The 12,415-nt window shown below is 26.9% G+C and overlaps 1 protein-coding gene across 1 annotated transcript; it reads left to right on the forward strand.

Moving 5' to 3' along the window:
• The first annotated feature begins 9,435 nt into the window (after positions 1–9,435).
• Positions 9,436–12,415, forward strand: LOC100812137 (probable protein phosphatase 2C 63). The gene is made up of 4 exons (XM_003536544.5): positions 9,436–9,978; positions 10,643–11,016; positions 11,544–11,780; positions 11,874–12,415. The coding sequence occupies exons 1-4, from the start codon at positions 9,723–9,725 to the stop codon at positions 12,141–12,143; spliced, it is 1,137 nt and encodes a 378-aa protein (XP_003536592.1). The 5' UTR covers positions 9,436–9,722; the 3' UTR covers positions 12,144–12,415.

Below are 12,415 nucleotides of genomic sequence, written 5' to 3' on the forward strand. Positions count from 1 at the left end.
TACCTATTCATTTTTATCAAGATTCATGTATTACATTTTAGTTAATTTGGATATGGTTTACTGAAATATGTTTGTTTGAAAAATTAATAAAAATGGATGTTATTATAATATTATTTTTAATGGTGCAAAGTTAATGGTGATAAAATAGCCCTGATTAAAAGATAATTTATAATTCAATTGAAAATGTTTATAAAATAATCTTATATTTAATTATAAAAAAATATAAATAGAATATTCAACTATAAAATATTACAAATATTATTATACATTGCACCAGAAAATCTGAATTTTTATTTGCAAAATATAATGTGTATAGGATTGTATATTATATTATAATACATTGCAACAAAAAAATAGTATATTATAATATCTATATATATTTGGGAGGGATCAAATTATTTTAACATAGTTATTCTTTATACATTTATTTTTTAAAAATCTAATAGTTATAATAAATAATTAATCTTAGACAATCGATTTTAAAAGAATCAATGATTAGGACGAGGGATAATTCTTTTAAAGTTATTTTTGGAATAAATTGATCCTTCCTTTATCTATTATGGTTTTGTGGATAATTACTTGTATTTAAATTTAAACACATTATATAAATAAAAAAATTTATGCTTTCAAAATAATTTTTACGAGTAATATAGAATGTATTGAAAAAGAAAAAAAAAACTAATAGAATGTGGATCTAAAATGCAAATTTAGTAAATATACCATAGACAAGGCCCAACATGTATGTACTTTGCTCCCACGATGGGCTGGACTAGAGGTTAGTAAATTAGAAGTAAACGGGAGAAAATATAAGTAGTGTTTTAGTGAGTTTATATAAGAATATCGTGTTTTGTAGTATTTAGTAATATCATATACTGTTAAATAAGATAAAAAAAATTCCTTTCCTTAAAACTATATAAAATTGTTGCTTTATAGGATGCTCGAGCTCTCATGAAGGCGTTTTTTATTTTATTTGTGTAGACTGCTTATGTGTTTTTTGAATGAAAATAAAAAACAATATTCATCAACAAAATTATTAGGGAAGAGAAACTATAAAAGATACTATAAAAAAACTAGAAAGCAAATAATATTTTCTACTAAAATCACTTGAAAGAAACTCTCATCATTACGAAACAAAATTATGTGAATGATTATATTTATAGAGTAATGATAAATGTAAAATAAATTGTACAACAATTTATATCATATTATATTGTGTCTATCTCTCGTTTTTTTTTTATCCTATCATTTATTACATTTTTAATTTTAATTTATCTTCCTTTTTGCTCTTCGATATATATATATATATATATATATATATATATATATATATATATATATATATATATATATTGTTGTAGTTGTACATGTATAATTTTTCTTTTTATTTATATGATTTGAATCTGAGATCTTATTTAAAATAATTGAGTTAATTTCACTCAGACCCGTAACTTATTATTTAAAAAAACATTGAAATAAATAAGTAAAATAATAATTTAAATAGATAAAATAAATGTATTTTAGCGTAAACTCCCTGTTCTGTCAATTAAAAAAAAGGCGTAAACTCCCTGTTATAAAAGTTATGAATAAACTTCATGAAAATTCTTCTAATCTTCTCCCGAGTCATATTCAACTTATATTACGTGAAGAGCGTCATTATGCTGTGCTGTCATGTGCACGTAATCATTTATCGTCCCACCGTGGAACTCATGCCCGCTCAAGATGGCCGGTGTGATTCGTGGCCAAATAGACATTTTAGAAAATTTATTATAAAATTAAAAAAATACAAGTATTTACCAACTTGGGATATTTTTTGTCACTTGATACCATCCTTTTATGATGCAACATGAGTTGTGAAATACTCTAAGGTGACATTAAAAAAAAAAACTGTAAAGTTTGCTGGGCTCTCATGCATGTAACAATATTTAATTAGTGAGTTGTAGAACTCACCAATGTGTCATGTCTCACATGATAGTTATGTAATGTTTATTATAATATTCAAGATGTTTAAAATCAATTAGATAAGTTAATTAGTTAGATAGAAGTCTCTAGTGTGTGTCCGTTTCATTGTTTCAATCCGTTGACACGCGTTTCATGCACTGTTATATGAGAAACAACAAATTATTACTTCTCAACTTAAGTTTGAAGTTTGTTCAACGAAAAAAATAATACAACTTATTAATGTATATACTTGGAGGATCTTTATTAATTTTGTTTTCGTTTGCTTCCTCACAGAATTTTACGTTAGGAAACTCATTTATAATTTTTTTTAATGAAAAGACCAAATAAACAATAAATTGGGTGGGAAAAAACCATTTAAATCCAAATATCAATAAAATAAGCCCACCAACAAGTACAATAACAAGGTGATAGTTGGGTGCCATACCTAGGAAGTGTTGTCGGCAAATAGATTGAAGGTTAGGTCTTTTTGTTATTGTCCTTATCTCCGAAACCTAAGCCAAAACAATATGAAACCCCACTTGCTTGTATTAGTTTATATCCGTTCTAAGTCCTAACTTCACTTGCAACAAGGAACAATAGTCATTGTACGGATTTAGCCTGCCATTTTCTGTCTGGGCATTACTACTCATTCCATACTCTACGACAAAGATATCATTGGTTGGTTGAAGAAACTACAATATACCATTTTCATTTTTTTAAAAATATTGATAATTTTTTGCAAGAGATAAAAGAATGTGGAATATTGTTTTTTTTAAAGGAATGTGGAATATTATTATTTAAAGTATAATTATATTTAAGTAAATTATGGTTTCATTTAACTGCTTTTTGTTTGCTTTGTTTAACGAAGATACTAATAGACAATAATAAACATTAAAAATAGTTATATTTTCTACTTCAAATAATCAAATGATAGTACTTTTTCGTAATTTATTAAGTGAATTAAGATAAAGCATAAATAATTACTAAAAAAGTATGAAAAAAGTCAATAGAGTGAAAGAGTAATTTCACTAATTATCCTTTCTACGTATGTACAAAAAAAAAACTAAATACTCATTCTATAGGGAGAGGACTATTAATTTCATAAAAAACGGGAGAGAACTATTAAGAGAAGCCAAATTCTTAAATAAATCTAGGTGACTTTCAAATAGAAATACACCGAATTTATTAAAGAAATTATTCTATTTTCTAAATTGAGGATATTTATTGAACTTTTTTATCTCAAGAATATTTATTGATTGTGTGTGTGATGTTTTATATAAAACCTCAAATAAAGACTGTCTAAATGAATTAATTAAAAAATGTAAAAAGTTGATATAAGGTCATATTGCACTTATATATGAGTAAAAAATTTGTGTTTGATTTTCATGGTGTGTAAAATTTACTTGAATAAATGATAGTTACACGTCACTGAACAAAATTAATCTTTAACCCATTAAATTAAGAAACATCCATAATCTATTATCTAGACAAAGAAAATGAATACACAAAACAAAATAATTAAGAAGGGGTAATGGATTTGGAGAAATGAGATATTTTATTCGATGCGGAGTTGTATTTCCAAATTTCGAGCATAGACGCAACGCAAGTGTCGATTCCGCGTTATGGACGGAGACAAGAACTTGAAACAGAAAGATTGGCTACAACTACGTACAAAACCCTAAGTCAACCGTGTTCTGTGCATCTAATTAATGAGTAGACAACAACACAAACATTCTAAGTAAGGTGACACGCACTATACTAATTACACGAACAAAGCAAATAATTCTTGGACTTTAAGGCAGATGATGGGGTGCATCACAAACAATAGAATTTCTCACACTCTTGTCACCTACTTCTTCCATCATTCTGGACCATTATTTACTTTTGATATTTTTTTATTGGATAAATATGTTTTAGATCCCTCTAAAATTATTAATGTTTGAATTTGGTTTTGTTAAAAAAGTTGTATTATTTTCGTTCTTCTAATTTTAAAATGTATTTTTTCTCTAAATTTAAAATATAACAATTTTAGTTCATAAGGTGGTTTAAATAACATTTTATACAATAAAAAATTATTTAGATAGCACTTAAAAAATTAAATAAAACAATAGAAATTAGAGACCAAAATAATACAGAAATTTTTAAAAATATCAAATTTAAACATTAGTCATTTTGGCGGGACATAAAACATTATTAGTTTTTTACTTTATAGAGTGTCTTAAATATAAATCCTATATATTCGTTAAGGTTTTGGTTTGAAATTGTAGAAGATGAAACACATACCATGAAAAAGAAAATCTAAGTATTGTTTTCCCATTTGGTATTAGACAATTATAGTATGTTTAATTTAGGGAAAAAAAAAGTGAAAAGAAATCAAGGGAAAGGGCGGAAAAAGAAATGAAAGAAAACAAGTAAAACAAATGAGACGATTTTATTGATTTTTTGTTATGGAAGAAACTTACATAAAAAGATCGTCTTGTTTATTTGTGTAAAATATATAATAATAAAACAAAAGTACGTAAATAAAATGACAAAGATATTCCTAAAAAAAGTATGCAAAATAAGGTATTTTTGATTTTTGACGTTTTCATTCCGCGACAACACCTATCCCTCTACGTTATGCCCAAAAGTGAATGAATTCTAAAATACACTATTTTCAACGTACTCTTTATTGTTAGATAAAAATTATTAGAACTAAAAAATTCTAATAATATTAAATTAAATATTTTTTTCGTCTCTTAAAATTTGGTGTTTTTTATTTCTATTTTTGTATTTTTTTTCATTTTATTTATTATAAAATATATTTGTTTTGATTTTTATTCTCAAATTACTTTAAATTAGTGTTTTTATACTATTAATTTTTTTTTCACGGTTCAAAACACTATTTATAGCGATTTAAGAAAGAAAAAAAAATATTTTACAAGAGCTACAAAAATTATAAGGACGAAAATAAAAAAAAAGAATATTAAATTGTAAGAACAACTTTTTTTAACCTTTTATATTTAATGAATTTCACTAATAGTTTTATAATTTTTAATGATCAAATGCACAAAAAAAAGACATGGTGGTAAAATATGTAAAAAAAAAATTAGGGTGATAAAATTCACAAAATGATTATAATTAGATGATAAAATATACAATTAAGCTAATATGATTCATTGATAGATAGTTTTTTTTTGTCTCTTCCCCTCGGTTTGGAAAAAGGATAGAAAAAAAAATTTGAATCGAGAAAAAAATGAGAGAAAAGAAAAAATTTAATTTTTTTGTATTTACATGTTAACTTTTTTTTTCTCTTCAACTAAATAGAAAAATACATGATTATACATGTATTATTTTCTTTCCCTCCATTCAAACATACCATTCATTATTTGATTTAATGTTGGATTTTCTTTGTTTCAAATTGAGCTTATGTAGAAACTGAAATTGATTGCAAAGTAGTGGTGGAAAATCTGAATAGCAATATATCTGGCAGCTCATAATATCAGATTTTGTTGCATAATCATAGAAGTTTCGCACGAAATCTATCAAAATTAATGGTGAGTTTCGTTCGAAAACAAGCCAATAGTGTCGATTACAATTTAACTAAGTGTTCATATTGTATGCTAGTTGGAATTTATTTGAGCAAATTTCAACTTGTATTCACTCACTTATTTTAAATGAAATGAAGTAATTATATTTCTGTAAGAAAATAATGAGCTTATGTGAAACAAAGAGAAGAAAAAACATATAAATCTGACCTATTTTTCTTTTTCTCTACGCTTCAAAAACAGGATGGTGTGCAAAGTATATAAGTAAAGTATATAAGTGATAAAAAATATACTTCTATTATATTACAAATTTTAAACATAATTTTTTTTCTGTTATTAGCCCTTTTTAATTTTCTTGTTTTTTTTCCTTCTCTTCATTTTTTTTTCTTTTCTTTTATATTCTAATTCAAACGATTTGAAAATCTTCTTTGTATGTATATCTTTAAAAGGCCATTGAAATTTGAACCAAGTTTACGTTAAATTATAACACTCTTTTTATTTATTTAAAACCACTAGTACTTAAATATCACATTCAACATTCGCTAATAAAATTATACTAACATTCTCCAAGATTTAGTCAAATTCTCTTGATATTTTTTTCTTTTATACTAAACTCTTTAATTATTTAAAATACATAATACCAACAATTTTTTTTTCCGTAAATATACCTTTTTTCTCCTGTTTCTTTTTTTTTTTTAATCTACACTACTTTTGTAATTTAATTACCAATATATACTACTTGAGATTTTCTCTCTCCTTTTTGTTTTTTAAAATTTAAAATATTATAAAATATAAATATTATATTATATAATTTTTTTAATTGGTTTTAAAATTACTTATTTATCAAATTAAATTTTATAATTTTATATTTTAATTTTTTTAAAGAAAATTATATTATTAAATATAATTATTTTTGTTTTATTATTTAATCTACTTATCATATTTTTTAGGTGAATATTTTTATTTAAAATCTAAATTTTCTAATATAATATATTATTAAATATAATTAGTTTGTTTATGTCATTAGATTTAATTAAAAATAAGAAGACTTTTTGTTTAACAACTTATTTATAGAAGAACATTATATTGTATTATCAATAAAATACTTAAACAATTAAGCTTGGCTAAAGAAAAATTTAAGATGGAGATATGTTAGGACAATTGTTTCTGTTATTACCATGTTGCCACTAAATTTCACATTTTTTTCTACTTTTTTTGTTGATTTTCTTCTTCATCCATCTCAGTAGAAAGGACGACCCTTTACTGTTCTCTTTCTCCTTGGATCAAGACCCTATCCTACTGATCTCGTTCATATTCTTACCACAATTCCCGGGTGGCAGCAAAAACTAATTAAATATCTTTAAAGAAATTTCTAATATATTTTTATTATAAAAAATAACCCATATTTAGCAGTTATATTGTATTATCAATAAAATACTTAACACAATTAAGCTTGGCTAAGAAGAAAAAACCTAAGATGGAGATATGTTAGGACAATTATTTTTGTTATTGCTATGTTGATGGCAAATTCCACATTTTTTCTACTTTTCCATTCATTTCCTTCTTCCTCCATCTCAGTAGAAATGCGAGTTGAAATAAGACAATCATTTGTCGTCCTCTTTCTCCTTGGATCAGGACCTACTGGTTTCGTTCATATTCTTGCCACAATTCTCGGGTGACAGCAAAAAATAATTGCTAATTAAATATCTTTAAAGATATTTTCAATATATTTTTATTATAAAAAATAGTTCATATTTAGTCGTTATCAGTATCTTTTGGATATTTTAATCTTTTATTTTTGCAAGTCATGAATAATAAAAATATCAATTCTTATCACTTAAGCTAAAAATAAATGTTAAATAAATATTTTTAAAGATATTTTTAATATAGCAATTACTACTCTTTGGAATTTTATGTCTATTATATAAGATAAATGTATCAATTATTTTTTTACTGTATTTTTTAGTTTATTTTAATACTACTACCTAATTTTTTTATTTTTTTAATTAACGAACATAACAAAAAAACATCAACAACACATAAATTTAACTACAAAAGTACATACAAAGTAACTAAAAAATTGTACTCTAATTTTATCTATTTTTTTATTTTTCTTTATCTGTATATTTAAAAAAAATAAAAAAATAAAAAAAATTATTTAATAAATATGTAATTTTAAACCAATTAAAAAATATATATAATATAATATTTATATTTTATAATATTTTAAATTAAAAAAATAGAGAGAGAAAGTTCCAAATAATATATATTAGAAATTAATTTATAAAGTAGTGTATATTAAAAAAAAGTAAGAGAGAAAAAATGTATTTATGGAAAAAAACCTAGTACCGACACCTCCAATATTTTATAGTTACACCCTTGATTGCTAAAAAAACCGCATTACAATGTATATTTCTATATATCACACTCATTTTATTATTTTAATTATTTGCGTTGCATGCATTTTTTTATTTGTAAAAATTAAATGCGAGTACCAATGATTTGTAACAATTGATGCACATTATTCATTCAACAGAATGGATTTCATTAGTATTTGTGTTCAATGTATTTACTTTTAATCGAGAATTTTTAAGATTCAATGCGAAAAAGTAAAAGCTACCGTGTAAATTGAAATGTAAATAAAACAAAAGTATAATAAAAAAAATCCCACTATATTAAAGATGCAAAAAATTTGTTAGCAGAATATTATAATTTGATTTTAAATTTAAATAAAACCTTAAGCGAAACATTTAATGTCACTTGAGACGACTTGTTGGCTAAAGAAATCTTGTTCCTGGTCAATGCTGCAGCCCACAGAAAAGTATTAAACTTAAATATATTTTTCTTTTTCTTTTTTTATAAAAAAGGCTTAGTTGATTATACACGTTATGTATACGTGTTTTTTATGTTTGAAATCACGCTATGTATCTATATATGCGTTGGTGCGGATAAGAATTGATTAAGACCGGTAAGATTTATCTGTAGAAAAAAAAAATGGTAAGATTATAAGGTTTAAAACTATATAAATTTAACCTATTTTATTAAAAAGACGAAAATATTTTTATTTTTTCAAAGTGTTTTAAAATTCATTTTAGTACTTATGAAAATTGAATTTTTTTTATAGTCTTTATATTAATAGAAACACGTATTCTTAATTTCCTAATAAAAGACTAATAAAATTACATACCTTTTGATAAATACGGAATTTAAAAATACTATGCTTTAATAAAATAAAAATCAAAATTTGAAATATTTAGATAAATTAAAGTATTTTTATTCTTTTTAAAATTTTAAATATAAGCTTAATGTATAATGTATTCACTTCACACGTGTTTTTTTAAATCTTAATATTGATTTTAAAAAGTATAATATAAAGATATATTTAAAAAATAATATTAGCATATTCTAATATATTCCGACAGATTTAAACCTCTGTAAAAAAAAAATTTAAGCCTTCTAACTAATAAATAAATATGTAGTTTTAAGACAGTAAAACAAAATAAGTATAATATTAATAAATTCATTATTATTACTAAATTCTGATTTTCAATTAAATTACTTTGTAAAAGTATACCAACCTTATCGTAACACTCAAGTCTAATGTGTACTGAATGGTAAATTCCCCACAAACAATTTAAGTTATTTTCATATGTCATATTTCCAATTTAGTATTTATTTAAGAGAAAATATGTTACGTATTAATAGTTTAATGCAGTTTTATGTAAGAATAAATTATGATATAATAAATTTATTAATTTTAATAATAAGTAGTGATGTTAAAGTTTTTATACAAAATTTGGTAAGTTTTATAAAAGCATTTTATAAGTTTTACACTGATAACAAGAATGAAGAAAAACAACAGATAATGATATTTAATTGATTAAGAAACAAGAGAGGACAAAAGACAAGTATAGTAAAAAAGAGAGTAGAGGATACTTAATAGGGGGGTGAGTGGAGAAAAGAAAAGTGAAATTTGAAAGAAAAGGCGCACACACAAACACAAGACAATAAGATAAGTTGTATTCTATATTGCCATTGCCTATTGTATTGTAATATACGCGTCAACTCAACCAACAAAACAAGCATTACATATCATATCTTTGATTCAGCCTCCAAACGCGCCACTCCCATTTCTCTCTCTCATTCTTCTTCAGATGCCAAACCTAACCTAACCTCCCAAACAAACTCAACCTTATCATCATCATCGTCGTCGTTTAAATAAATTCTGATCTCCACGCACACGCTCTGAGTCAGATCATGCTGCGTTTGTGCTACGGCCCTCTGGATTGCTGCTTCCGACGCCGCCGTGCCGACGGACTCCTCTGGCACACCGACTTGAAGCCCCACGCCTCCGGCGACTTCTCCATCGCCGTCGCCCAGGCCAATTACTGTCTCGAGGATCAGAGCCAAGTCTTCACCTCCCCCTACGCCACCTACGTCGGCGTCTACGACGGCCACGGCGGCCCCGAAGCTTCTCGATTCGTCAACAAGCGCCTCTTCCCTTATTTGCACAGTAATTCCTCATTCCTAATCCTTTTCTTTTCGTTTAAACCACGCTTTTAAGATCCAAAATGACTTCAACCCTTACTCATTTCTTTGTCTTTTTTTTTTTTTATTCAATGCCTTTTATATTTCAAAATAAGACTATTTTTTTTTAATTTAATACTTTCTTATTTCTGGGTTATATGATATTGATATATTATTCTGGTATTGAGTTCTTTTTTACTAATTATTAATATAATTAAATCAAATATTAAATGTCTTTTATGATTTTTTAGATAAGAGAATATTTTTTTAAAAAATTCTTTATCAAGTACGAAGAATATTACTGGAAGATATGAATTATGATATTGATATTCTGGTATTGATTGACTGGTTTGTTTGTTTTCTATGCTCTATGTTACATAAAAAGTGAAATGCCAACTGTTGTTGTCTTCTCAGTTATACTTCCTCAAATAGAAGCACATGGTTTTGTTCACTCGTTAGTAGGAAGAGGAATTATTCTAAAGAGGCATTTGTAGTCAATTTTACAATTGCTATCAATAAATTTCCCTTTGTTGCCCAGTTTTACATAAGCTATGTTAATTCGTACTTGAATTTGTGAACAAAGAATTTGAACTAAATAGGCATCAATGATGCTGCATCTTGCTCATTTGTTTGTTGTTTTTGATTTGCAGAATTCGCAACTGAGCAAGGAGGGTTGTCTGTGGATGTGATAAAAAAGGCATTCAGTGCCACAGAGGAGGAATTCTTGCATTTGGTGAAGCTATCCTTGCCCATTAGTCCCCAGATTGCTTCCGTCGGATCCTGTTGCCTTTTTGGTGCAATTTCTAATAATGTGTTGTATGTTGCCAACCTCGGCGACTCGAGAGCTGTTCTTGGCAGGAGGGATACGGTGAGAAAGAACAGTCCAGTGGTGGCACAGCGTTTGTCAACAGATCATAATGTAGCTGATGAAGAGGTGAGAAAAGAAGTTGAAGCTCTCCATCCTGATGACTCGCACATTGTGGTTTATAACCGTGGAGTTTGGAGGATTAAGGGCATTATACAGGTATAATGAACTGATATGTTGTCCCTTTTGGTATCTTCTTGACTTATCGTTTATCATTTTCTTCTTAACAAATTTGCGCTTAATTTTAAACTTCATGTTGGAAATAGATAAATGCATTGTTAATATATCCATGACGCAGTCTGTGATCCCTGTTGCTAAATGTGTCTGGTTGTAGCATAATCTCTTCAGGTGTTAGTGCTGTTATTTACAATTTCAATATCTGAGTAAAAATGTAAAATCAGTTAACCTAATTTTTGTGTTTCTTCTTCCAACCTTTCTTTACCTAATTTATGGTTATTTTGAACTTGATGTATTTTTCCTACACAAAGATGACATAGAATTTGAGGTTTACTGTAATTTGTTAGAATTAAGGACTTGGATGCTCTAAGCTGTGATCTCCATGCTTTGCCTTTTCATGTGTGTGCTTCCCTTGTATAAGAGAAAGGTGCAGTGAGGTTACACCTAGTTTATCTCACTTCTGAAAAATGGGGTCAAGATAGCTGATCTAGACAGTTTTGGTTTTGCAGGTGTCAAGATCTATCGGTGACGTGTATTTGAAGAAACCTGATTTCTACCGAGACCCGGTTTTTCAGCAGTTTGGAAATCCTATTCCTTTGAAGCGTCCTGTAATGACAGCTGAACCATCAATCATTATTAGGGAGCTTGAGTCTCAGGATTTATTCTTGATATTTGCATCAGATGGCCTCTGGGAACAATTAAGTGACGAGGCAGCAGTTCAGATCGTTTTCAAACATCCAAGAGCTGTGAGTGTCTCTACTGTTGCTTGGGAGCTGAATATAATGATCAACTTTGTATATTCTTACAAGGATTTTGATGTGTGTTTGTGGTACTTGCAGGGAATTGCCAAGAGACTGGTGAGAGCTGCTCTTCATGAAGCTGCAAAGAAGAGAGAGATGAGATACGATGACATAAAGAAAATTGACAAAGGAATAAGACGACACTTCCATGATGATATCACTGTAGTTGTAATCTATCTTGATCACCATGCAGGCTCCTCTAATGGTAGATTTAAGCAAACTGGTGTTGACTATACAACTGCCCCTGTTGATATTTTTTCCCTTAATGCGGATGAAGCAGAAAAGCGTATGCTTGGTACAGTTGCCTAAAGAGTGAAGTTGCTTCAAAGGTTCATACACTGACATTATTTGAGGCGATAATTATTTATAGTTGAAGATTAATATTGTTGGTAAATGAAGAGAATTCTCGAGAAAATATATAAATTACTGCATAGATATAGTAGCTGGGAGTTGCTGACAGATTCTTTCTGGTGATATGCATATGTATAGTTGTGAAGTCTATTTTTTGGGTTTGATGGTATCAGTTTTGTTTTTCTTTGGAAAGAAAGAAAATAAAATTATATTGATTGGGTTAGTCATGA

This window comes from Glycine max, chromosome 10, assembly GCF_000004515.6.
Source record: "Glycine max cultivar Williams 82 chromosome 10, Glycine_max_v4.0, whole genome shotgun sequence".
NCBI classification, from domain to species: Eukaryota; Viridiplantae; Streptophyta; class Magnoliopsida; order Fabales; family Fabaceae; genus Glycine; species Glycine max.

Coding starts and splice junctions, on each gene's coding strand:
- LOC100812137 (XM_003536544.5), top strand. CDS start 9,723: ATGCTGCGTTTGTGCTACGGCCCTCTGGATTGCTGCTTCCGACGCCGC. Junction 11,017..11,543: donor GGATTAAGGGCATTATACAG/GTATAATGAACT, acceptor TTGGTTTTGCAG/GTGTCAAGATCTATCGGTGA. Junction 11,781..11,873: donor TTTTCAAACATCCAAGAGCT/GTGAGTGTCTCT, acceptor TGGTACTTGCAG/GGAATTGCCAAGAGACTGGT.